At 41.6% G+C, this 26,817-nt stretch overlaps 2 protein-coding genes across 3 annotated transcripts; one reads left to right on the top strand and one right to left on the bottom strand.

Moving 5' to 3' along the window:
• Positions 1-223: 223 nt before the first annotated feature.
• On the top strand, positions 224-5,756 carry GTF2A2 (general transcription factor IIA subunit 2). 2 transcript variants are annotated; one of them, XM_074917446.1, is made up of 5 exons: positions 224-310; positions 819-958; positions 1,443-1,547; positions 2,849-2,975; positions 4,603-5,756. In XM_074917446.1, the coding sequence occupies exons 2-5, from the start codon at positions 887-889 to the stop codon at positions 4,626-4,628; spliced, it is 330 nt and encodes a 109-aa protein (XP_074773547.1). In that variant the 5' UTR covers positions 224-310; positions 819-886; the 3' UTR covers positions 4,629-5,756. The 2 variants fall into 2 exon arrangements, with proteins under 2 accessions (XP_074773547.1, XP_074773548.1); XM_074917447.1 differs by lacking the exon at positions 224-310 and adding an exon at positions 467-702.
• A 3,023-nt stretch (positions 5,757-8,779) lies between these two features.
• GCNT3 (glucosaminyl (N-acetyl) transferase 3, mucin type) lies at positions 8,780-13,688 on the bottom strand. Its single transcript, XM_074916893.1, has one exon. It carries the CDS (start codon positions 13,453-13,455, stop codon positions 12,160-12,162), a length of 1,296 nt encoding a protein of 431 aa, XP_074772994.1. The 5' UTR covers positions 13,456-13,688; the 3' UTR covers positions 8,780-12,159.
• Positions 13,689-26,817: the final 13,129 nt, after the last annotated feature.

The following is a 26,817-nucleotide window of genomic DNA, read 5'->3' as shown; positions in this document are numbered from 1 at the left end:
AGTCACTTGAACAGGTAGAATACACCTGAACCCGGAACTACAGCCATTTTCGCGGCTCGCTCCTAGGTCACGCTTTAACCGAGCCCCTTGCAGCCTCTCTCGGTGTCCCGGGGGGCTGCGCCGGGGCCGGCCGGGCGTGCTGCGGCCCTGCCCGCGGGGCGCAGGCGGCCCCGCCCGGCCTCAGCCGAGCGCTGCTGCGGCGGCGCAGCGCCGGGGGCGGGGCGGGGCCGTGCCGCCGCGCTCGCCGTTCCGCTTCCGGGCCACGGGCGGCCGGGAAGGGCCCCGCACCTCTTCCGGCCGCCGGGAGCGGGTGAGCTGGGGCCGCGGGAGGCGGCTGCCCCGAGCGGGGCTCCCGGGCCCGGCCCGTGGCGCGGCGCATGCTGGCGCGGCTCCCCCTTCCTGCGGCGGGGCTGCGCGCCCGGCGGGCCGGGGCTGGGGCTGCCCGCGGCTGTGGGGCGGCGACCGGCGCCTTCCCCCGGGTCCGCGGGGGGCCATGGGCGCGGGCGGGGCGCTCGGTCCCCAGCGCCGGCCCGGCGGGCCCGGCCCGGCTCTCCTCAGCGCGGCCTGGGGGGACGGGATCGGTTTGGAAGCCGAACGGGCGGCGGACAGAGAGGGTCCCGCGCCGGTGCCGCCCCGGTTCCCTCCGTCCCTCCCTGCCGCCGGGCCGTAACGCTTTGTGCTCTTGAGCGCGCTTAGTTGTCGGTCAGTGCTTGCGGAATGATTTTTAAAATTCTGTTTGCTTTTGCTGTGCGTTGTACGTTAAGGGCTCTGTTGTGCTTTTTAGGCTTTTAAAGCTATTTTTGTTTGTTTTATCTGAGACCGAGGACTTAACAGGCGTCGAGTGCCGTGGATGACCAGGAAGGCGTCCGGCCCGTCTGGGTAAGCCATGGCGTACCAGCTGTACAGAAACACCACGCTGGGGAACAGTCTTCAGGAGAGTCTGGATGAGCTCATACAGGTGCGTGGGCTTTAGGGTCAGGGCCGTTAGCGTAAGAAAAAGAGAGTTTAGTTACCAAAACGGCTTTGTGGTTGCTGTATCGGCCAGTGTTTGGAAAATCACTGATTGCAATCAAAAGCTATTTGTACTCCATTGGTAGTACTTTTGTGATTGTACCACCACCTTCCTTGTAAAACAGATTAGAAGAGCCAGATAAATTGGGAACACTAATCGATTTCCAGCTCTTATGGTTGTTTCCAATGATGAGTGGTTTTCAGATGAAATATTTGTGTAGCACAGAAAATGATGTTAGCACATCATTTCTTCTCTCGAAGTTAAAATAGGAAAAAGGAAGTAAACATAGGAACGTAATACTTTTGTAAATTTTTCTTTTAGAGATCTGCTTCATGTGAACTTTGTTTTGATGTTTTTAATTTTTACTGCATTTTTGAGTTTACTTTGAAGCAACTCAAAACTTTTTTTTTTTTTTTTTAAACTACTTCAGTCACAGCAAATCACGCCTCAGCTGGCCCTTCAGGTGCTACTTCAGTTTGATAAAGCTATAAATTCGGCCCTGGCACAACGAGTCAGGAACAGAGTCAATTTCAGGGTAAGATAACAATATATAAAAGTTCTTCATGAGGTACAGTAACTAAGCGTTGATGCAGAACATAATTTAAAGCTGTGTGCTCTAAGCAAAAAGATATGAAGGTCCATTTTGACTCTGAAATACTGTTTACATGTATATTCTGTATGCAGTTGTAAGGCTTGTTATCTTACTCTGCCAGGGATCTTTTGAAGGAATGCGAAAATCAAACAGATTTGGTGGGTGGATGAAAATAGGGGAAGAGGGAAATGCTTTGATGAGTTGCATGGGCATCCTCAGTGTCTTGCAGATGGGGAGGAAGACTTGCCTCTCTTCGTTGTACCTAGCAGAAGTGAGATGAGGCCAGATTTTCAGCCACATCTGTAATATGAAGAGAGACTAGAGACTTGTAGAGCTACCTTTAGGCAAATCACTGGATCATTTTGTAGTTATATTCCCTAGGTATCATAGAAAAACAAGTTTGGGTTGTTTTGTTTCTTTTTTCCCAGATAGCCACCCTAATAATGTTACATAGCCAGTAAATTGTTAAATGTCAACTTGATTGTCATTGTGAGAAAAAACCCAAACCAATTGTCGTCTTAACTTACATTCTAATACTTTTTCTCCAGTCTATGCATAATGCATTAATGAAGTGAGCTCTTAAGATTTTAATTTTTAAACCATACAGATACCTTAAAAAGAGCATAACTTCTTTTTTCCAGCATGCTTAATTTGCTTTGTGTATGTAACACAGTATAGAAAACTGTTCAGAATGGGGTTAGTGGAGAAATTTTTAAAACTGTTACTTGGAGTTTAAGTTCAGGACTACCAGGTTAAAATATGTGAAGGTAAAGGTCAAAAGATTTACATATTGAACATACTTAATAATGTATCAAACATGAGGGATACTCCTTTGTCACATAGGTTCGTTTTGTCGTGATCTTTTATTTAAACAGTTGCAGAATTCACATTTTTTATGATCGTGACTGTAACTGATTTTTCTTATGCCCCGTGCTTTAAGGAATCTTTTCTGATACTGATCCTTTATACATACTAGAAAAGTTACAAAACTCAGCGTACCTGTGAAGCTTCCCCTTGGATAGACTAAAGTCTCTACATGGTCTTGAGAATTTCAGCCACTGGAGGGCATTTAAACTACAGTTTTCCTCAGAATTGCCTGCTTGCCAAGTTTGTATGCATTCAGGTTTACAGTTGGCTTTATGGCAAACCTAGTTCTAGGAGGTATGTAGTTCAGTAGATATTAAACATATGTTCTGTTATTTTTGGGATGCATCCTATAGAAAATGTCTCTTGTCTTTTTAAAGGGGTCTCTGAATACATACAGGTTCTGTGACAACGTATGGACATTTGTACTGAACGATGTTGAATTTAGGGAGGTCACTGAACTTGTCAAAGTGGATAAAGTGAAAATTGTAGCATGTGATGGAAAAAGTAAGTATGGAATACTGAGACACAGTACTTGATCGTTTATAGAAAGTTTTGACCAAATGTCTGATTAAAGCTAGATTGATTATATTATTCAGACAAAAGTAGGTCTCTGCACTCCCTTTTACGTATGATGAGAAATGAAACAACAGCAGGCTAAATGCTTCCCTAACTCATAATGTGTTAGAGGCTGCTTTACATCTGTTGTTGAGAAGTACGTACTATTATGGCAATGACAAACTCGGAGCTAATCTTATTTGAATTTCCGTGTGGTGATTTTTCTAGTATTAACCTGTTGGTTAGAACAGCACCATGTTTTACTGACTGTCCATCGGTCTGAGCAAGCAATTGTCTGGGAACTGTTTAAGCAGTTGTTTGCTGCATTTGATAGTAGGGGACCCAAGCATTTGCAAATCATAAGATTTATGTACTGCTCAACAGGCCCACTGTATGTACACTGCTTACAGGAGTTTGTTCCACATTTGCTTGGCTGGATTACTTTTGTCAGTGTTCCTTGGAATTCTTTGCTGGAAAAAGTCATTTAGTGACTTTTGTGGCACGCTGGTTTATAATTTTTAAAACCATCAGTGTGGCAGAATATCACTAAAGATGTGTGAAATGGTGCTACTTGTTTCATCACTGGGCAGTGATGCTAAAAGGAAGAACAGAGAATGGAAAAGGCTTTATTTAAATATGCCCTAGACCTCTGAAACAGGTTCTTCATGGGTGCCTGATCCTGGCATGATGACAGTAGTCATTGTAGTGACTTCAAATTGTAGTTCTAAAGAGTTGACCAAATTTATTGTTTGCTTAACTTCTGGTATTAGCCAAGCATATAATCTTAAGGTTTATTTTCTGTGTGCTTATTATAGTTAGTAGAGGAAACCTTACTTTCCAAGTATTCATCGTTTTCACTCTTGATAAAGTATGCAGATAAGATTTAAAGACCTGGGTGACTTAAAGTTGCTATTAACATTACAGCCTTTTTTTCCCCTTCAAGAAGTTGACTTGCTAAAGAATATAACAAAAACTGACTTGTCTTTCTCTGTATCCAAGTTATGTATTTTTTCCATAGAACAAGAAAGCAGTAGTGGTAGTAATGCCAGAAGTTGCACTGGTGCTAACTGGTGCTGCCGACAAAAGTTCAGAACAGAGAATTGCTCTCGGTTGTTTTATGAAGTTGATGCTCGTTCTTGCGTCTGCTTCAGAATGCATAATGAACTATAGCCTGCACTCCGTTTATGATACTGGATGTGTAAAACCCTTTTTCTCTAGTTGACCATGTGATTTAGCCAGATTTGCTTGTGGCTGATGGCAGTAAGTGTTTGTGTATCACTACTAGTTAGAACAAAGCTGCTTGTATTTTTAATGCCTTAATAGCAAATGATGTGTGTGCACAACCTTGAAGTTTTGTGCTGGCTCTTCAGTGTTGCTAACTGAAGGGAAACAGCGTAAGCAGTTCATGCATTGCATTGATAGCAGTGGAGGGAATTGAGTAGGTGCAGAACATGTTCTAAAATGCCTGGGAAATGCTTTTGAGCTTGGGGAAGGTATTAGAGAATGGTATTGGTTCTGGTTATAATCAACGATAGCAGGGGTATGTATTCTTCACACTTTCTTTTTTCTTTCCTAGACACTGGTTCCAATACTGCAGAATGAATAGAACTGTGGTTTGTCTGCAATATTTTCTGTTAATATGCAGCACTTTCTGGAGAGAAGCATGGAAAGGGACTGTGTTCATACTTAATTCTTGTGTTGCAGATGTGAGTTAATTCATAGTAGAAAGCATCACAGAATGACAGCGGAAGAAGTACCTGTAGCATTTCTTCAGTTCACCTTATAGGGCATGAATACAATATTACTTTCTTTTTTTTTTTTTTAATTACAACAGATACTGTTGTCTTTTTTTGTTCAAAATAATTTCTGTAATAAACTTTTATTTAAAAACTTGTGCATGAGTGATCATTGGAAAGCTTTGTTTAAAACCAATCATTAATTCAGTATTTTCTCCCAATATTGTCTAAGTGTATTTAGAGTAATGTTGCAAATGCAGAGGTCTTTCAGTTACAGGGTTCTGAGTATGGTTGCACTGATTAGTATTGCAAGAAATCAGAACGATGGAGGGTGACATCAACAAGCTCATGCTGGCCAGTGTATTTGCCTGTTACTGCATCTTTTTATCTATAAATTTTTCCCTTTGGTACCCTCTGCTAATAATACTTGAACCCAAGTAGTAAAGTTACTACACACTAATGAAATTGAAATAATGAAACTGAGTCTCATAAGATTGAACTATATTCTCAAACAATGTTAGTGCTTCTTGTTTTAATGTTTTTCTAAATGTTTTTTGTATTTACTGGAAATCAGTTTAATTGGACACCTGGCCAACAGGATTCTGGTGAAAAAGAGAATTTTGAGATATCAGATAAATTTTGAGGTATCGGATGGATAACTTTGGTTTTTTAGACTTAGACATTCCACTATATAACTCCCAATCAAGAAACCCTTAAAACAGTTTCTTCAGTTTGAGTATGATATGCTGACAGCTCATTTGTCTGGCTTAACAGCGGTGACTGTTCCAGTGTGGTCGTAGGAGTGCTGCCCGCCTCAGACTACTAGAAACTGGAAACTGTACAGAAGAAAAGTCAAAGGCTAACTGTTTTCAGATCAGTCTAAATACTTGATTTGTGCCAAAACTGGAGCATAATTTACATGTTGAAACCTTTCTCTACTTGTCAGTGGCCCGGTCTATTAATTGAAGTAATAAAGGTTTAGTATTTCTGACAATATGTTTCCAGACTGGTATGTTAACGGTTCTCTAATTCCTACTTTTGGACATCAAAGGATATGTATTTGAGGTTTAGTTAACTTCTGCTTTCCTCACTTCAAGTGAGAAAGGAGTTCACAAACTTGCTTGCTAGACTGTTAAAAGTTTACCACTAATTTTTTGTCTTGTATTCATACTAAATGTCCTTTGCTGCAAACTGCAGATTGCTAAGTAACCATTTTTGAAAACAGAAGAACAGGCTATTGCTCTCAGTTTGAACAGCACAGTAAGTACCTGTCGAGGTCATTATCTTAAAGGATGCAAATATATGTCAGTACTGTGGCTTTCTCTTTTTCTACATCAGACTCGATCTTCTAGGTTTGATTATTTTTTTTTCCTCTTAACAGTCATGTGGTAAACTGAATTTCAGCCCTTACAAGTACTAAAAGTTTGCTGTTCCTACCTCCAACTCTGCAGTTTCTTCCTGTCTCTTGACAGAAACTTAGTCTCCAGTTCTCTGTAGCCTTTGGACTCCCTCCTAATGCAAATAATTATATATCCGAGTTTGTTCCAATTGAGTGTACATTACCATATTTACTATAGCATTTTTCCATTAAAAACAAATTTAATAGAGAAGCACAATTGTACTGATGATGTGAGGTTATTGTGTGAAATGGATTTATGTTTACATTTCATTGTTACTCTTATCAGACTTCTCTTGTGTTTCAACAGCTGTATACTACTACTTCAGCACTCCCAGGCTTACTGCTGCCTTTGCTGTTAATTGAAAGTAAAAGAAATATTTAACTAAAAAAGAAAACAATGTAATGAATATATATACTAAACAAAATTATAAATAAAAGGATAAATAATTTTGTTGACAAAGATGTCTGCTACTTACTGATTTGAATTTCACTGATTACTGTGAGCAGGAGCCAGAAATTGTGTTCTTCATTCAGTACAGCTTTACCGAAGAGGTAATCATCCCATTGAAGCTTAAGACTTGGTCCTATAGAAGGAGAAGGTGATGGGGTACTCCCTGTGCGGATGCATAACAGTAATACTTTGAATTGTATACCTTACTTATCTGGTGGTTGCTATTTGGCATGAAAACTGAGATTTGAATATTGATTTGTAAAGAACCATTTGAAAAGGAGATTGACGTTCTGAAAATAATTTAAATGCTCTGTACCCAAGTTCTACTGTACTGAAAAAATGCGCCAACACTTGTGACACTGATGTTCTTGATAAGCTTCTTGTTTAGCCTGAGGTGAGGGGCAAAAAGTGGCATTTGTTGTGAAAGACTTATTGAACTTACACCTAAAACTGTTAACTGCACTTTTGTTACGCTAAGGTATTTTAATATCCAGCAGAAGACAAAAAATGTATTAAATGTTATGGATGCTTCCGAACTGTTCTAAGATTTTTTTGTTTTCCTAATAATAATGTAGTCTTAAATGCACAGCAGACATTAAAGCTTTTTGGAGCAAAAATGCTTGGGGGCAGACAGCAATCTGTTCCTGGGCATAAATAAAGGGACTGCACGCCGAGGGAATCTGTGTAACTTTGTATGAAAGGCTAGAAAGCATGCACGAATGGGCAGTAAGGGAATGTTTTAGGTGAAACAGCAAACAAATGAGTAGAACCAAGCAGGCAGTAGTAACATGCGTCTGTAATCTAGACACTCCTTTCCTCTCTCAAGCTGGAAGTCTGAGAAGGCCTTTCATACAAAACAACAGGAGAGGAGTTACCAAACAAATAAAAATCTAAGGAAAGAAAGGCAAACATGTACCCTGAGTCTTTTGTATTGCTACTGCCTGGGTAATTATTGGTGGTATTAGAAACTTAATTTCACATCTGGTTAATGTTTTAATATAACTTAAAAAAATTTCTGGTAAGAGTCTAGCTCTGATTATGGCAAATTCATTAAGCTCTTGTTCTGCAAACCACTCGTTTTCCACTCTTGTGGCAGAATCCTTGTTCTCTGTGTATTCTGTATTTCATTTACAAAATAAATTTGTTTTACTAATTTTTCCTAAAATTAACTCACATATGCATCTTGTGTTTTCTTCATGACAGTGCAGTGTTAGGCAATGCAGATATCTGATATTTTTGCATCCGTGGGATGCTTCTACAACATGGAATTCAAATCTGGATGTATACAGACTACTGAGTTTAGCTGGGTACACGAAGAACACTTGAACTTTTGGGATCAATGCTGCTGTTCTTTGCTCTTGTCTGTTGACCTTAAGAACAAAAGGGCAATCTCTGCACATGCAAGAGAGAAGCATTTGGCAGCAGTGTTCCTTGCACTGCTATGTTAAGGTTAGGTTCAGAAACTCCAGGTATTGACTGCTTCTTTGGTGTTAAACTTGGTCAATGAATGTTCAGTACTGTTGAAAACTGCAGAAGTTACTGTTGTGCATGTGAAGAAACAACATAGGTTGCTTTTTGGTTTCTAAAACTTCTAAAATAAACCTCACCCAGGTCTGGTGTTTCAACCTTATCTGGCTTTTTTCTGTATTTTGTTCGGAAATACTCTGTTCCTACCTTACCTTTAGCTTACCCTTTGTTGTTATTGTTTCTAAACTATCCTTTTTTCTTAAATTCCCCATTAAGCATAAGGTATTTATACCCTTTTGACTCACCTCTTTAGAAAACGGTTCCTGAGGCATGCTGAGGTGTAAATAATTCTTGAGAATTGCTCCAGTGATGCCTCAGGGAATATCTGCCGATGGGATGAAGGCTGCTGCCTGCAAGAGAAGCTTGCCTGTGCTTCTAGAGGATTCTTGCAAACCTCACAGCTGTCAACACAAGCTCTGACACTAGCTTGGCAGCACATATTATTTTTGGCTCTAACCACATTTCTGGGATGGTGTTTGTCCAAGCCTCAGATCTGCTACTTCTGTGGAGGCTTTCAGCTCACAAAAGGAGAGGGAAGCAAAGAGAAGGTAAGGGGATCTGACCTGTTTTTTATTGCTTCACTTTCCATAACTTTCTTGCCACTTGCTATTTTTTTCTGTTTGAATTTCAGCTAATCCCTCCGTGTTCATATGATTAATGTGTGTTGTGGTCTTGGAAGATTTGTTGAACTTGCACCCAAAACTTAACTGCACTTTTGTTATACTGAGGTATTTTAATACCCAGTGGAAGACAAACCATCTCGCCTGCGACAGCATCAGGATACTTGCTGCTGCCTATTTGGTTCTTCCTTGCTATGGACTGATTCATCTGTTTTTTTGATGATTTTTCTCCAGGAAGGTCATAGTTACTTCCACCTGTCAGTAGCAGAGAGAAGCGCTTTGACCTTGAGCTGGAATAGATGTTTCTATTTAGAAAGTAAATTAACTAAAAGAAAGTGAAGAAAAGGAAAGAACAAACACTAATGCAGAAGTGGCTGTGGGTGACTGCCTGTGTTTAAACATGGCTTCTGAGAAAAATAATTTTGTGAATTCTGTAAGTGTGCAAAACAGGATGTTATCTGAAGCAAGCTGTTTGCTCGGTAAGAGGTGTCAATACCTGACTTTAATTTGTGTGTCTCTGATAACATGTAAAGGAAAGTGCAGAGCAGGAAGAGGTTATGATGAATTCCTAGAAGAGAAGTTTAATCAGGACTGTTACGTACTTCTACACAATGACTAGGTACAATGGGGTAGATGAGAGTTACGCAGAACAGAGATATTTGCTTTTACAGATCTCAGCAACTTAAGAGGTAGTTAAGGTACTAGTGACTTAGTTTTGTTTTCCTGTGCTCTAAAAGTTCCCAGCGTGTGTGTGTAAAAGTTGTAGCATTGTAAGATGCATTTTAACTTTAATAAGGCTCCTGGGAGATGTGGACTTTTCCTTCACTGTAGCTTAAAGGCTGATCTTTGGTAGGAAAAGAGCTTTGCTCGAAGATAAATTTAGGGTATACATTAGTCATTAAGCTTCCTAGGTAGTAAGTCACAGATGTATTAATGTTTTGCTTTTCACCTTGTGCTAAAAGAGCGTGCACCCTCCAAGGAAGTGAAAAATAGTTCACTGAGTGTCTAGTTAATGTTTCATGGCTACTGCTCTGGCCGTCAGAAGAAAAAGGACACTCTAACCCAGTTCCTGAACAGTTTTACTCATTACTTCAAATACTTACATTTTGTTCCTATAGGTCATGCTTGCTTCTGGTTTTGTTCAGAATTTATTACCTGGTTTCCTCTGAATTTATTTCAGTTGACCCACCTCTTTATTATAGGACGTTTCAGAGATGGTCATATAAAGTATGAAAGAAATGCAAAGCAAGAAGGAAGTAGACCCTCCTAACTACAGTTAAGAAGAGCTGTTCATGGACCTGCTGTGTAAATATGTATTATGCCAGTTTCAGCTCCCATTAGGTTGTTCTTGTAAAAATTAAGTGAAACCCACTTGGAAATAAAATTAAAAGCCAGGTGGGTTTGAAGAAAAATAATCTGTTATTAGATTTCAGAATTACAGTTTCACTCTTCTGTGCATGTCTTGAAAGGTAAACGGCAATTTGCAACATATTTCCTCCTTAAACAACTGATGGTTTATTTATAAAGTTCAGGTTGTTAGCTAACGATTGTAGACAGAAGTATCAGAAGTAGATTTTCATCCTCTCACTAGACAAAGTTAACACTAGTATTTCTGATATATTTCCAATTTGGATAGCCCATAATCTTACTGATGAAGTTCATATGGGATTTAACCTATTTTTTTGGAGGTGATCCTACATTCTGATATGCCAGTGGGCTAGAGCTTGTCCTACTCTTGAAGTTTATTCTTTTTTCAGTTCTTCAATTAACTTTGGTAAGTTGCATCCTTTCTTGGTGGCCTGTTGCTAGTTTTCTAAGATGCTAGCTATCTTATTTCTAAGATACTTTGAGATCTCTGGAATACAAAGTTCTATATGAGAGTGATATTTTTTCTTGTTGTTTGTAATGGTAAGGATATTTTTTTTTCCCCTGTATCACTGCTTTGACATCTGACTGCAGTCATAAATCTGGTATTTCTGATGTCTTTGGAAGAGGAAATGCTGAGAACATTCCTTTGTAAGAATCTTGTCTTAGTTCACCTTCTGAATTTGGGAGTGGTCTGATTCTTTCAGAAGAGATTAAGTCACTACTAAAAGGAGACGGTGCGTTGAAGACAAATTTGCACAAGATATGCCTTTGTTTTTTGAACCAAATCATCTGAGATAAATTGTGAGTAATTACACCAACAGAAACTGAAAATTTTCTTTGAATCAAGAAAATTGGATGTGGAGGTCTTACCACAGAACAGATTTGAAGTGGTGCATATCCTCCCCCCACCCAATCTAAACACTTGTCTCTGTGTTTCCATGTGTAACATTTTTTGCCAGGGCAGTGTCTGTCAATAATAGATGAAACAAATAAGCAGTGTGTACAAGTAATACTTCATAATTCTGCCAAGAAGAAAGAGCTGAAGAAGTTAAACATATTTACAGAGTGGATTGCTGTTAACAAACCTATAAGAAACCTGTAAGTATATGTATTTCTTTACAGGTACATGAGTAGATGTCCCACTTTTAACAGTCTTTCACTGTATTAGGCTGGGGTTCCTTTTATCCCCCCAAACTTAAGAAAACAAGGGTGTTGGGTGATTGTTTTGTTCATCTCAAAGGCATATGGCAATTATGGGAATCTGGCAATTATATTACCGAAAGCACTCCTTACAAAAATCTTTTTTTCTGGGGGGAGGGAGAGAGAGGAAGATGTTAGAAGAATGTAGGTTTTCACACCACTAACTACATAAACATCCCTCTCCCTGTGTTACAGACGAAGTGGGGTGCAGAGGAGTTAACTGGTTTAATGGCTCTGCCCAGGAGCACAAGCCCTTCTCCTCGGGGGACTACAGAATACCAAAGAGCCATCTATTTGAATAAATTCGATTTTATTAAAGGGTTGTGTGTGTGTGTTTTGTTTTTTTTAAATGGCTGATGCCTACTGACAGAAGGTAAACTTTAAAGTGATGCGAAAGCAGCAGCCAGATGTTAAGCTGAGCAGCGCAGCAGGTGCCAGGAGCAGCTGCCCTGCCAGGTGCTTTGTGGAAAAGCAAATGAATTACAGTTTCAGCTCTGCTTGTAGCAGAACGTGGAGTCACCGTGGTCTGTAACCTAGCCCTCCCCGTCTACCCCAAGAAGGGCCGGGTCCCCTTTGCCAGCAGTCTGGAGGAGAAGCGAGAATGCGCTCCGTGCGGCGGCGGGTCACCGAGGGCCGGGGGGAGACCGCGCCCGCGCGGTGTCTGAGGCGAGGCCGGCGGGTCGGGGGGCGCCGAGCCCTGCCGCTGCCTCCGCCAGGCCCGGCGCGGGCCGCCCCCCGCTCCGGCCGGTACCGGCCTCCCTCCCGCGCTCCGCCGGGCTCCGGCCCCGGCCCCGCCCGCGGCGGGTGCCAGCCAGGGTCCGGGCGGCCGCGCTCAGAGCCCCCGGCCGTAGAGGGCCCTGTGCCGCAGGTGCTCCTCCAGGCACTGGATGGCGGCGTCGTCCACCAGCGGGTCGAACTTGTTGGCCAAGAGGTGGTGCTGCTGCAGCATCCAGGGCACGTCGCCCGCCCCGTAGATGCAGACGGTGCGGCGGTGCTGGCCGGCGCAGGGCGGGTAGGGCGCGCCCTTGCTGGGGTCGCCCTCCAGGTACTGCCACTTGACCAGGCGGGGCAGCGCGTTCATGTCCGACAGCTGGAACTTGTCGTTCTGCGGCATGGCGCCCGGCACGCCGGGCATGCGGTTGAGCGTGGCCCAGACGTGCTCCTCGGGGCTGTAGGTGTCCTTGGCCCACTCGAGGAACTGCTGCGCCGTGGGGTTCTCGAAGACGTGCCGCACGAAGGCCCGCGTGACCACGATGTACGCGTTGCCCGTGAACATGGGGTAGCTGTGGGGCGGCGGCAGTTTCTCCGTGGCTGTCCGGGAGATGAGCTGCCCCACTTTGTGGTGGTACTGCCAGCGCAGCTGCTTGAGGGCCGAGGGCTTCTCCGACTCCATGCTGTTCCGCCCCTGCAGCATCTTCAGGGCATGGACGATCTCGGCGTTGGTCTTGAGGGGGAAATCGGTGCCGCAGGTGTTGAGGACGTAGCGCCACGGCACGGGGCTCTGCAGCAGGTCCTGCATGCAGTTGAGGTCGGCCTGTAGCCGGGACCAGGAGGCGTAGACCACCTTCTCCAGGTGGCTAGCCACGAAGACGTTGGGGAAGCAGGCTGCGATGGCCCGCACCGCCTCCTGGAAGGCGGCCGGGGACTTGCCGTCGACGTGGACACAGTAGATGTTCTGGGGGGCGTAGAGGGACCGCAGGAGCCGCTCGAACATCTCGATTTTGTCGTGGATGACCATGGAGTAGGCGATGGGGAACTCGGCCTCCTCCTCGCTCAGCGGGAACTCGATGAACCGGCGGCTCTCCTTGAAGAAGCCGCAGTCCTTCGTCATGTTCAGGTACTGGCCCGGCGTCAGGGAAGCCCTTCGGTTCGCCACCTCCAGGTTGCTGAGCTGCGCCTCCTGGATGGCCTTCTCGTCCCCGCGGACGATCCCCGAGCAGTTGATTCTCCTGCCGGGGGAGAGCTCCAGCGCCTGGTAGCGGCGCTCGCGGCAGCGGGGGAGGCCGGCGGGGCAGAGCCGGGTGCGGGTGCCGCTGCGCAGCGCCAGGGCGGCGGCCAGCAGCAGGGAGCCCAGCAGCGCCGCGCACCGCCGCCGCGCCGCCAGCGGCTTCCTCTCGCACAGCCGCATCGCCCCGCGCCACGTGCGGGCCGCCGAGCCCCGAGGGTCCGGGCTGCCGCCCCCGGGAGGGCGGCGGGGGGGCTCCGCGCCGAGAGCTGCCCGGCGGCCCCGCGCCTGCTCCCTGGGTCGGCGAATAGTGGCAGGGCGATCCCTGCGGAGCCGCAGGTGAGTGGGAGGAAGTCTCCTCCTCCTCCTCGTGGCGTGACCGCCTTTGGGTTTGTCAACCCTGGCGGTGGTTGTGTATCTTGTGCCTCCGTTTAAAAGAAATACTTTATCTCACCCCGGTCACGGTGTAACGCAAGGAAAGTTTCTCTAGAATGCAGTCCCACACAGCACGCTTTTACAAAAGATTTTACTAGATGACTTGGGGATCTGACCTGTTTTTCCAGGGTTCAAATCATCCCGATTTACAGGTCGAGCGAGCGGCAGCGATAGTGCTGTGGTCTGGAAGCCCAGCTGCAGCAAGCGTTCTGTGGGCGTGGAGCATTTTTAGTGAACAATTACTGCCAAAGATGTTGGGTAACTGGGCAAAGTGGATTCTCTGCTTCTACAGCGGAAGCAGAGGGTGAAGACGGAGGTCGTGGTTTGTAAATAATTTGCCACAGACTGTCCGCTTAAATGAAGGAGCTTAAAGGAAGGTAGAGAGTGTCAGGACCGCCTGCGTGCACCTACAGGCACATCCTGATGACGCATCGCTTAATAGAAAAAGAGGGATCATTGCAAGTGACTAAAATACACCCTTGTGCCGTGATGAACAAAACAATGTTCTCGAGGTTTTGCAGTCATCCTGAACCACGCTGTGGTTTGAACCCAATACAGTATTTTGTACCATGTTTGCAAAAAAGGGCCAGTTTCAATGAGTTAAAAGTTCTCAGATGGGTTTTTGTAAGATACAAAAATCTTTTGTTTTTTTGTTTTGTTTTGTTTTTTTCTTTCTTTCTTCACATGTACCAGGGAACCAAACTCACAGAACCTGTAGCTGGACTAAGGACAGCTGATGTAAGTGTACTTCTGCACAGGTTATGGAAAACAGCAGCAGTTACGTCCCCAATTTCAACACTGAGGTTATTTGTTCAATTACTGCTTTTCTCGATCCAGCAAATAATTGTCTTAGACATTTGTGGTCCAGGAATTCTAATGGCCATTATGAAGGGCAATGATGTGATACACACAGTATTTCCCATATGCACAGCTGTCAGTTTGCCTGTGCTAAGTACCAAAGTGAATGTGCTTGGGAGAAACGTGGGGAAAAAAGGCTTGGGGAATGTAAACAAGATGCTAGGTGTTCCGGCTGCTTTCTCAGTGCAAGGAAGACATTCGTCCCATTTATATGGGATACTTAGATACAGTCTTTGCTCCTGAAATTTATTTCTAAGCTATGTTCAGCTTGCACTAGAGAGCTTGTTTACCTGAACAGTTTCAAAGTGTCTGAAGAAAAGTGCTTTCTAAGAAACAGGACAATAATAATCCTCTTGGTGCATCTTCTGCACTTCCAAGCAGCTCTTCCCCTCCAGGTCACCTCTGCTAGACTGTATCCTGCACTGTTGTACGGGGGGATGGCAAGTTCTTGTAGTTTTGGGATTTTCTTTTTCTAAAGCAGTGTCTTTATATTGATCCTCTACTCTGATTTTAGTATGCAGATACCATTTTTCATGCAGTCACTACTTATGGACTAGGAAGACGAGCATATTTTACATATCGTATAGCATTGTAAACAACCGTTTCTAAGGTTCTAGCTGCTTTGTATGTGTTGTGCCTTGTGACGGTGTGGTGGAAGAAATCCTCAAATTTGTAATCCCAGAGGAATTGCTGAAAACATGACGACTTCACGTGAGAGCTCTTAAATGGGCTATAGTTCTTCCCACTAATGTGCATTTTTGAGTAATTTTTCAAAAATTATGGCGATGTGATTCAGAAATGCACTGCTTTTTCCAAAGGTGTTTTTCAGGAAGTTGAAAAGAAACTGGAACTCTTGTCACATTTTTACCATCTGTAATTCTTTGTTAAGAGTCAACAGTTGTTAAGTCTAACCTGAGACTTGAAAAATGTGTTTTCCGTGTTATCAGCTATACTCTTAAAGCCAACAGTGTATTCTGTTTCTGAACAGTGCCAAAAGCTGAAAAAAAAAATAACCCACACCCCAAAACAGTGTGTTAAATGATAGTAAATTGCTGCTGTATTTCATTTTTTGCTGGCCAATGGCTGAAGTCACATGCATGGTCAGATAGAGAATGGGTTGTAGGAGTAATATACTGCTTGAAAATGCTGTCATACACATTGACGAATATCAGCCACATGGAAAATTATTTCCAGAAGAGTTATCATTGATGATAACTTTATCTGACAGTAAATGTTTTTCAAGGAAAGTCCAATATTGAGTAAGGAAGGAAATTATTTTGGACTAATTTGTCAGCATTCTGTAAATTTAGTCACAGGTTCATCAATATGAAACTTGTTTGGAAGAAGTCTGTCACTTATCATTAACATCTTGAACTTGTTCAGTGCAAGAAACTTGAAAGTTTTGAAGGTTTCAGTGGTTAGCAGCATGGCCATAAGACCATGCATCATCTACTGTGTGGTATGTAGCTTTTCACATATAGGCTCTTATCTCAAGTTAATGGAAGTGCAGCAAACTCAAGTAGTCTGAATGCTTATGCCTCTACTGACTGAAACAGCTTCCTTGCCTCCTTTCAGGGTGAATTTTTAAAACTGTCTCCTTTGGAAAGTATAAAACGTAAATGTCCAGCTAAATACTTAGCTGAAAATCTGAAAAACCTCCGTAATAGTTATCAGTTGATCACACTATATGTACTGACCAACCCTTTTGTTATTTGGCACGCTAGTTTTTCTTGTGCTTTGGTATTGTTCTTTAGGCATTCCCTTAAAGCAAGTGGTAATCCACGTGATCAACACAGGTAAGCATTTGCTTTATTCTCTGCTAAATACGTCTGCTGCATAACACACCAGATGAGCTGTGGTTATGATTCCAAACTTTACAATTTCTGTGAAGCTTGGTATCTAACTTGTCCAATATGAACAGTATGTCTTACAGACAAGACATATACATCTAAAAAACTTAATGAAAATGAATGTGTCCTTAGTGACTGTTTAGAGAAATAGTTATTTCAGTTATGTAACAAAACAGAGATGCTGATATCTCAGCATAATTTTTCCTGTTGCATATTTTTAATCCTTAAAGACACATGAGAATGGAATTAAATAAAAGATAATTAACAGCGTGCTTTCTGCAAAGCTACTTTTTTTTTTTTTTTCCGTGAAAGAAATGTTAGCCTACACAAAATAATAATTTGCTGGTAAAGTCCAAGACTTAAGAACTTGTTTTCATACTTAATAGGGATTAAAAACTGTTAATATTGATATTCTTATGTGTAACTGTAACTTCCAAAATACTTTGCTTTAAACTGTGGACTCAAGTCATTGGCTTTGACTTTGTTTAATGATGATACATGTCTCAATGAATATAAAAATGACTCTGTTTTAAAGTGAGTCATTTTTTTATGAGTTTTGTCTGCAGCGTAACCAGCATTCACTTGTTCGCTTATGTAGAGATCAATAGCCTGGAGATATGACAGTAGATTACAATGTAAGAGAAGGATGGTTTAGTCATAATTAGATAATAATCTTTGAGAACACTATCTGTGAGATGTTACATAATGTAAGATACTTGTGGTGTGCTTTTTGCAGAAACATACAACAGGCCGCAACCCTCTGAAGTTGTTTATATTTGAAATGATGGAGGAATGGCATAGAGAGGAGTTCAGGTGTTTGGCAGTAATGGCGGTGGCTTAAAGATCACTGCTGTTGTAACAGACTGATGTTTCTATTCATTTCCAGAATTTCCCTGTCAATATCAATCAATAAAGAGTTCTTCATCAGCATGAAGATGCTCAGTTAAAACAATGATGAGAAGTCTACGTGGCACATTTACCTAGTGACTTTTTGTACCTGCTTCCATTTTAAGAAGCCACATCAAACCAGAAGTTCCTGCTTTTTTAGCTTTCCTGTTAAGGGATAAAAAGAATCATCACTAGGTGACCTGTTGCCTACTTGCCTAACTGCACAATTTTTAGGTTGTGGTGCAGATATTTCTCTGAAGCTGGAGAGTGGAAAAGAAACATGTATTCTGCTTGCTTCTCCAGGGGGAAAAAATAATACTATGTGATTGTTTGCTCATGTTACCACACCTGGTAGAAATTTAGGTTGTGATGTCAAGGCTCATAGTCTCAGGGGGTTCACATGTACACAGTTAGCTTGTAGAAGGAATAGGGTTTTTCCCTGGGAAATCAGCATTAATAAAGAAGGACAAAGAGAATTCACTTGAAGGAATAAGCCTGAAGTGGTGGTTACTAACATGTGTAAGGAAGGGTTTTTTTATATATATAACTATACTGTTAGCTTCTTTAGTGTGACCTTGGAGAAATACATGAAAGTAGTAAATTTTGCTACCCTAATCAAATAGACATCTGAGACCAGGCTTGGACATGCTACAAAAAAATCTTGTGTGTTATACTCTATTGCTTGGCTGGGCTGAGAATTTTGGTTTTAGCTTCTTGGTCACAAATGGTTTGATAGGTTGTTTGTTTATTGGCTTGTTTGTTTTTTAAGTTAGAATCTGTGCCCTCTATTAAGAGACCAGCCTGTAGGGATTTTGAAGAACTCCACCTCCAAGCTATAATACCACTTTTAAGCCGTCAGGGCATTGTTGTCTTTATCATTCTGCTTCTTTTGTATTTTATATCCTCTCAGTTTTCAGAAGAGAGCCTTATCTCCTGCTGATTCATTCAGAGGCGTAGTGTGCATTGTAATGTGGTTTCTCCTGTGCTGGCTAACCGCTCTATAGCCATTACTAGCTCGCAGCTAACTTCTGTGTTCTCCAGGACATTTATGTCAACAGGAGGAATTTTATGTTCACAGCACAATAATTCTCATTTAACCTTTGTGTCTGATAGTTATTTGTTTTGTACATGTCATCTAGATAGTGAAACCTTAAATAGAAGGAAGTATGTACATGAGGCATAATTGTAATTGGAAAGCAAATGCACTTCCCTTTGCAAACTGTTTCAGTGTGGGTCCTCTCTGCACGCTACAGTTCAGGATAAACCTGCTCCAGTGTAAGTGCTCCACAGGCAGCAGGTTGTCAGAAAACCTGCTCCTGTGTGGCCTTCCCTCTGCTGGCTGCAGCTTCCTTCACAGCACACCCACCCCACCCACCGCTGCCTCCCTAACCCGCCTTCGCTGGCCTCTGGGTCTGCAAGACTGTTAGTTTCTCACACTTTCTGCTGAGCAGTTTTGTGGGTTTTTGTGTGGTTGTTTGTTTTTTTTTTTTTTGTTTAAAGCTGTTCTGAAACATGTTTTCATAGAGGCACTACTGATTGGCTCAGCTTTTTGCGTCTGGTATGGGTCAGCTTTTGGTCTCTTATGACAGAGGCTCCCTCTCCCTCCTTACAAATCCATTGCCATGTGAACCCGGTAGATAGGTGAACCTTGGTTTGTAAATTCATCCTCTTATACTAATGGCAGGGAGAGTGTGCAGAGGTGAGTGATAAGGATGTGACTTAAATAAGAAAAAGGTTGTATGTGACTTTTTTTCTTGCTTTTGTCTTTCCCTTACTTCCTCTACCACCCTCAGTTGGTTACATATTTGCATAGAGAGGCAAATAGCTGTAGTCTTCTTGGTGTCCATACAGCTATAAGGTGATTTATGGTATAGTTAACATAGATGATTATTCAGGTTTATAGATAACCTAAAACCATGGAGAACCAGCTAGCTGATTCTCTCCAAAGTCATATGGATTAGTTATGTGAGAAATACCCACCGGCATGAGACCTGTAAAATTATTTTACAGGCCCATATCTAAAAATACTTAGGGCTGGCTCTGGTCTTCCTATCATTTTTGGTTATGTAGTATAATTTAACAAAATTAGTGATACTCTCACTGGCTGCTACTTAAGCAAAATTGTTCCTAAATGTACTTTATACATAATTTGTTGTTAAGTACACACCTTGTGTTAAAATCTTGTATTCTGTTGTGAAGAGCTGCACTCCAATTTTTGATGTGTGTTCACATAGGGAATTTTCTTATTTGTGTCAGGTAGAAATGGATATTTTCCAAAAGAACTATTCTTTTTTTAATCAATACTTCCTTTGAACTATGCTAACAAGAAATTAGATTTCTATCATCTTGGCTGTTCAGACCTTCTTTTTTAGCTGCCTGTGCTAGTATTATGATACTTATCTAGAAAATAATAGAGTCATCTTTGGCTTATAATTTTAAGATTTGTATTTTTTAAATTACTGACAAACATTTAAAAACCATTTTGATAACCTTCCCATTATATAATTTCAGAGACCAAAAGTTCAGTGCTCTTTTTGTGTTGAGTCTGGCACATCTTGCTTTCCTGGGGGGTGTGTGTGGAGGGGGTGGGTGTGCGTGTGTGTGAACAAGGAAGTCTTGAGGTTTCAAAATGAATATAATAAAACTTATGCAAATATGTATGTACTATATGTGTACGCTTTATCTGTAAAAGTTTAACATGATGAACATGGTCTTATGCACGTTTTACTTTTTGAAGTTGAAAACTGTCTAATTACAAAAAACTGTAGCTTCGGTTTTCTTTCCATTTCATTGCAACTGAATTATGTGGTTCAGTCCTGTATTCTCTAACATGTCAACTTGTATTTTTACAAGCTACTAATACTGCATCCACACTAGCATTATCTTTGGTCGTTTTGATGACTAATTAGAGATTAAGTCAATCTTTGAGGAAACTATTGGATGTCAATTTTCTCTTTAGAGTTCTGCTTCATTGCTGGTTTGTGACAAATGGTTTGAAATCACTATATGCAGTACCTCTGGGTATGCCGCTGTGTGGACATGATTCAGAAAGAACATGAAAAGGCAGCACACAGAAGTAAAAAAACCAAAACACAGTCATTTTGATAGCATACATACCAGTTCCTGTTTTGTAACTGAGCACTGCTTGATGCTAATCACCTTAGAGTTACAGGCTCATTGCTCTTCTGCTTCTGGACCTCTGTGGAAATCTTACTGGCAGGGAGAAGGATTTCTGCTCTTATCCAAGGCAAAATAGCTAAACTGCATGGAGTAACAGGAGTATGGCTTTGAAGAAAGCTTAATCAGATAGTCATAACTGACATATAGTCATCAGGATGTTATTTATTACCTGATGTTTTACACAAAGCTGCACTCTGCTGATAAGGTATAATGAGCTCCCTAAATCACATTTTCTGTAATACAGCAAAATAGGGGGATAAGGCATTACTCACCTTATGCAGATTGCTGAAGAGACGAGCAAATAAATGAGACGGTGCTGGTAAAGGTGTTTACAAAAATTTCCTTGAAACCACTCTTAAAACTGGCACTGTCTCTGGCTGTGATGCCCAACACTGCAAACTGGACTGCATCCTGGGGGAAGAAAATAACCTGATTTTTCTTGAAGGATGTAACACAAAGAGAACAGTGATACTGGAGATAATAAATACATTAGCTCATGCCTCATTGTTTCTAGAAAAGGATTGCTTCATACAGCATGGGAAATAGAAACAATACAGCAAACAAGACTCTTTTAGATTAGGCACTAGAGGAGTTCAGGGTCGTAGAAATAGAGAACCAAAAAGAATGAAATTGATTTTGTACATTTCTTACAGTGGAGAACCCATGATAACTTATCTGCTGAAGAGATTACTTCATAACAGATAAATGACTTCCTGAAATAGACAGAAGTGTTACTGAGAGAGTTTTTATCTGAACAAAAAATAACCTTAAAGCACGTTAGCTTTGTTTCTTGCCTTGTCAGCAGTTGTTTAAATAGTATTCTGAACTTAGGTGTTTCTATTCCGTGGCAGAACTGTATTAATTTATCAGTGTTCTGTGCAGTTTATTTTGGTCATAAATAGTCTGCCATCATGATATCTGTGCAGAGTGAAAGCTAACATTGGATTGTGTCCAAAACTTCTGTGTAACGTAATATGCTTCTTTCGTGTCTCCGTGGCTGCCCAGAAATGCATCTGAATATGTTTAGAGCTACAGTTTATCTGATTGCTTTTGAATGTCCAACGGCTGGATAAGAATACTTTGGGAAGGGAGTTTATCCAGTTGTTGAATTGGTGTGTCCTGGGCTTAGTGAGTCCGGTAAATTTTCCTTCAATGCCTGTAGGATTCATGCAGAGCCGCACTCATGAGATGCAATATAAGCAAAGCCAGAAGACAAATCATCAGTGGAAAGGTGATCGTTACTCTAGAACTGTTATGGGCTATTCAGTTCCATCTGAAGTTCCTGCAGTGTTGCTGTCCTGGTTTTGGCTGCTATTCTGCAAAGAAACCCAAGTATTTCATAGTAGCTTGAGTGCCCCTACCTTCTCTGCTGTGTATGCTGCTGCTACACAGCAGTGGTCAAATATGCAATTACTTTGTAGGCGTGGGAAAAAAGGTAGTTGGGGGAGAGTATTGTACTACTTTCTCCTTATTTCAGGTGATCTGCTTCCTATTTTTCTCCCTGTAAAAAATCTCCTATACACTTGACATTTTTGCTTCCTCTCATGCAAAGCTGGAAGAAATATTACCTGTGCTTATTTCATGTTAGGGAAAATCCTTAACATTTTCACTGGTTATTATTTAATTTTTTCCATGTTCATAGCATGTCTCTGGACTCATGTCTTTGTCATCCAGAGGGACCTGGACAGGCTGGAGAGGTGGGCCTGTGCAAACCTCCTGAAGTTCAACGAAGCCAAGTGCAAGGTCCTGCCCAGGGGTTGGGGCAATCCCAAGCACAAATACAGGCTGGGCAAGGAATGAACTAAGAAGTCTGGCCAGCAGGTACAGGGAGGGGATTCTCCCCCTCTACTCTGCTTTCATGAAACCCCACCTGCAGTGCTGTGACCTGCTCTGGGGCCCCCAACATAAGAAGGACACAGACTCATTGCAGTGAGTCCAGAGGAGGCCACAAAGATGATCAGGGGCTGGAGCACCTCCCCTGTGAGGACAGGCTGAGAGAGTTGGGGGTTCAGCTGGAGAAGAGAAGGCTCTGGGGAGACCTTAGAGCAGCCTCCCAGGGCTGAAAGGGGCTACAGGAAAGGGGGGAGGGACTCTTGATCAGGGGGTGTAGGGATAGGATAAGGGATAACAGTTTTAAACTGAAAGAGGGCAGATTTAGATTAGATGTAAGGAAGAAATTCTTCCCTGTGAGGGGGGTGAGGCCCTGGCACAGGTTGCCCAGAGAAGCTGTGGCTGCCCCCTCCCTGGCAGGGTTCAAGGCCAGGTTGGACGGGGCTTTGGGCAACCTGGGCTAGTGGAAGGTGTCCCTGCCCAGGGCAGGGGGGTGGGACTGGGTGGGCTTTAAGGTCCCTTCCAACCTAAACCATTCTGTTATTTTATTTCTCTGTCCATGGATGTTGTTCCATGCTGCTGTGGACTAACTCCAAGGAAAAAGATAGCAATAGTGTAAGATAAATTTTCTGTACAGTAGGTAAGCAACTGAGGTCTAGAACCACTAAGGTATTTGAGTATCCCACTTGAAAATAATGAGAAATGCCTAAATAGATGGACCTGGATTGTGGAACGGTTCTGTACAAGTAGCGCTACTAAGACAGGAATTGCATCTTTCTTCTGGCATCTGTTATGTGTTAGTGTGTCCTGCCCCTACAGAAAGAGTCAAACATGAAACTGTTTTTCGAAGAGCACTTACTGTTGAAAGACTGACATGCTGATGGCTACTGACTGAAGGTTGTGTTTGTCAGTGCTTGCAGGTGAGCATGACTGAGCATATCTTTATGTGAATGAAGTAGTTTATGGTAGTGCTAGATATCAGTATCTCCTGACTCATAAAATCAAAAAATAGCATATGTATTTTTACTTAGTAAGTTTATTTAAAAAAAAACCCAACAACTTCTAACATTCTATATTCCTGCTTGTAAGAAAATGCCATTCTTTATGATTTTGGCATATGTTTTAGGTCGTTAGCCCTGCAGGAGTACAAACTGTAGGCCTATGGGAAACACCTTAATTGCAAATTCAAGGGTGGCGAGCAGAGTAGTAGTTCATTCTTTAAAGGGTATGACACTGGTGTGCCCTTGTCTTCATGTTATTTTCAATTCTGAACTTGAATGTAGTCTTTTTTGCTGCTTTTGTGTTCAGCAGTGATGGTGTTAGAGTCCAATATATGAAGCAGTGACAATAAATCTGAACTAAGGTACATGAACTTAAGAACTCTTTTTCATTGAAGACAGGTGGAGAGGGAAGAGGAAGAACAAAGAAGGTAGCCTGTGTTTTACTTCAAACAGGGATCATTTCAGTAGTTTATACCTGAACCTCTTAGTTCTAGCTTGCTCAGTCATTAGGTAGCTAAAAAATGTGCAATGTCTTAACTCCTCATGTTGGAATAATCCGTATACCTGAATGAGAGTTTCAGTGACTAGCCATGTCTGCTGCTTTTTAGATTACTTTAGTATTGTCTAATGCCAGCAATGAACAGTGTTTCCAGGTCATTTCACCCACCTATTTAAAACAGTTGTGCTGTTGTCATGAGTAGCAATTCATCACTTTATCTCTGAACTGTGTCACGACAACTGAAAGTTGCAGTACCAAAGTCTTTAAGGTTATGGAATTAAAATATATATTCCAATAATTTAAATATAAATTATATATATTAATATAGATATAATTCCAACGCATTTCTAGTTACTAGGCAGCTTGCAGAAGAGTGAGATGGTACTATAAAATATATTTTCAGTTAAAAATTGATTCACGTGAGTTAACTGAGTTAGCTTGTAAGGCCATTTTCTTAGTCACAACTGAGATGAAATTCTGCATGTTGTTTCAGAGAACAGCTGCTGGAATTGTCACTAATATCATACCCCCTCCCATTCTTCCATCAAGATCGCTGAGATATGTATATATGTAAAAAAGTTTAGACTAGAAAGATTTTGCTGTATTGAAGCACATAAAAGATGAGAATGTTTGGAAAATGTGTGTTTGACTAATCATAGAGCAATTCTTGGGCAATAAAGGCTGGGTGCAATCAAGGTGGTAAGTTTGAACTGTTCCTTCTTCCCCTTCCCCATTTAGGCTTACAAAACCAACAAAAAAACCTACCACACTTTGTAAGGGTACATTTTAGCAAACAGTAGATTACATAATGAAACAATGTGTGCTTTAAGAGTACTAATGTTCCTTATTGCAGGAAGGTTATGGTTCATGATCTTCTAGAAGCTACTTGAAAATAATACAGCAAAGAGCACTACAGTGTTCTACATTTAAAATGGTGAGATTCTAGCACTGATGTGTAAATACTGACTGGTGCTATTGCATGATGCCCTCTGCCATGCCACTGCAGGACAGAATTGCTAAAATACCAATAGCAGTGTCCCTCTGCTGCTGACACACAGTGTTAGCCGTTATTGCTAAAGCTACTGGTCAAGAGGAAATGGAGGGTATCTGTAGTCAATACTTTGATGGTTTGTTGTTTGTTTTTACATACACCTTTATATTGTTTGTTGTAAGGGTGTTACTGCAATTGAAACCATAATTCTGACTAGTGATACTGTCATGGTTTTACTGCTGAGGCTTGACAGGCATATTTGTACTTACTAGCGTGAATATTTAGCACATAGCAGAAAATTGGATCTGTAAACGTGGTGTTTGTGATTACATTAATTTGAATAAAAAAATACATGTCAGACTAAACTCTCTTCGCCAAAGAAGAGGAAAAACTATTTCACACACAGGAGGATATGAACTATGGTCTTTGTATCAGGGTAGTTTTGCCATTATTTCATCATCTTCTGCCTGAAGTATGTTAAAGATCTGGTTAACTCTAACAGGAACTAAAACGACACTGTTTTTATCAGTTAGTGAGAGCCGACTCTCTTGTTTTTTGGAGTACCAGAAGTGACCAAATGTAGTGTTAAAGCAAATGCTTGCCAATGTCTGAGGTAAGAATGCAGCAAAACCACACAGAGGGTTTGGAAAAGGTTTTGAGTTTCACAGCTGAGGGTGCTATGTGATGTGGGGTTTTTTCTTAGTTTTGAATGTCACCTGCTAATGACACCTGAGAACCCCACGTCCTTTCATAGAGGAGACAATGCTCAATCTCTAGGCTAGCAGTAATAAAAAAAACTTGCACTAGTGACTGCAGGAAAGCACAAAAGAGTATGGGCAATATGCAACAAACAATTGAGCTTTTGAGAAGAGAATAATACTTGACTCACAATGAGCTTGCAGTACTCTTCCAGTTCTGTAGTCACTGGATAATACAGACTTCGTGTTTGCCTGCAGTATACAACTACATGTATGTCGGAGAGCAGAAGCAAGTCCTGTTTTTTTGTTGGTTTGTTTTTTTTTTTTTAAACACATGCCCAGTCTTTGTGATCGTGGCGCAGTCCAGTGGTGTAATCTCTCTGAAAAGAGTTTAAAAGGAATAAGGAACTCACTGTCGAACAGGTGTTTTTTTCCGACATGTGTGCCCTCCCTTCTGAGTTAAACTTCAGCACTAATATTTTACCACTGGATTTGGTAACAGAGGTTTTTTTGTGCAAGCTAGACTAGTCTGCTGATCGTTAAACTTTTTGCTTTAGCAGTAGCATTAACTTGCCTAATTAAGCAAAGTCACTTCTCTATGAAATGGCAAGTTTAAGTGACAATCACTGAAAAAGCTTCAGTCATGAATGAAGGAATGAATCACAGCAAAGGCCTGAACTAGCTTGTACATATATGCCTTCATATATGTTTTATGTACAACAGGGGTGCAGCTGAAGAAGCAAAGGATTGTGACTGTGTGAAGTAGTGGGAGAAAGAAGTTATGTGTTTGGCTGCTTCTCAGATAGGTAGTATGTCAGTGAGAAGTGTATTTGAGTGTGTTGCATCAATTCAATTTTTAATCAGTACAGACACCAAAATATATAATGTTCTTGATGTTTGTCATCTGTTGTGAGCATTTTTACCCTGCCTTTTAAATCGTGTTCTAGGTGTCATTGTCTTAGATAAATTAAATAGCTGAATGAGTGCAAGAAAAGAAACAGAAGTGTTAAATGAGTCTGGGCTGTGACCAGTATCTTTGAATAGTTGAGTTGCCTTAGACTTTTTTACTAGCACAGGAATGGAAGGTATCTTGTCAGAAACCAAATGGTAACAATGTCCAACTACATCTTTCCAAAAATCTCTCTGATCTTAATCAGACTTATGGTTAATTTATGGAGAATGATTTGGTGATTTATTTTTTTTATTTTTAAAAGTTAAAATTTTTTTAAATAACTGAGTGTGTCTCTGCAAGAGAAAAGAACAGCAGGCCCACATACTTTCTTCTTTAACTTCCAGTCTGTCAGTAACAGCCTCA

Source organism: Athene noctua, chromosome 13, assembly GCF_965140245.1.
Source record: "Athene noctua chromosome 13, bAthNoc1.hap1.1, whole genome shotgun sequence".
Classification (NCBI taxonomy): Eukaryota; Metazoa; Chordata; class Aves; order Strigiformes; family Strigidae; genus Athene; species Athene noctua.
This window is presented reverse-complemented; position numbering and strand designations above follow the sequence as displayed.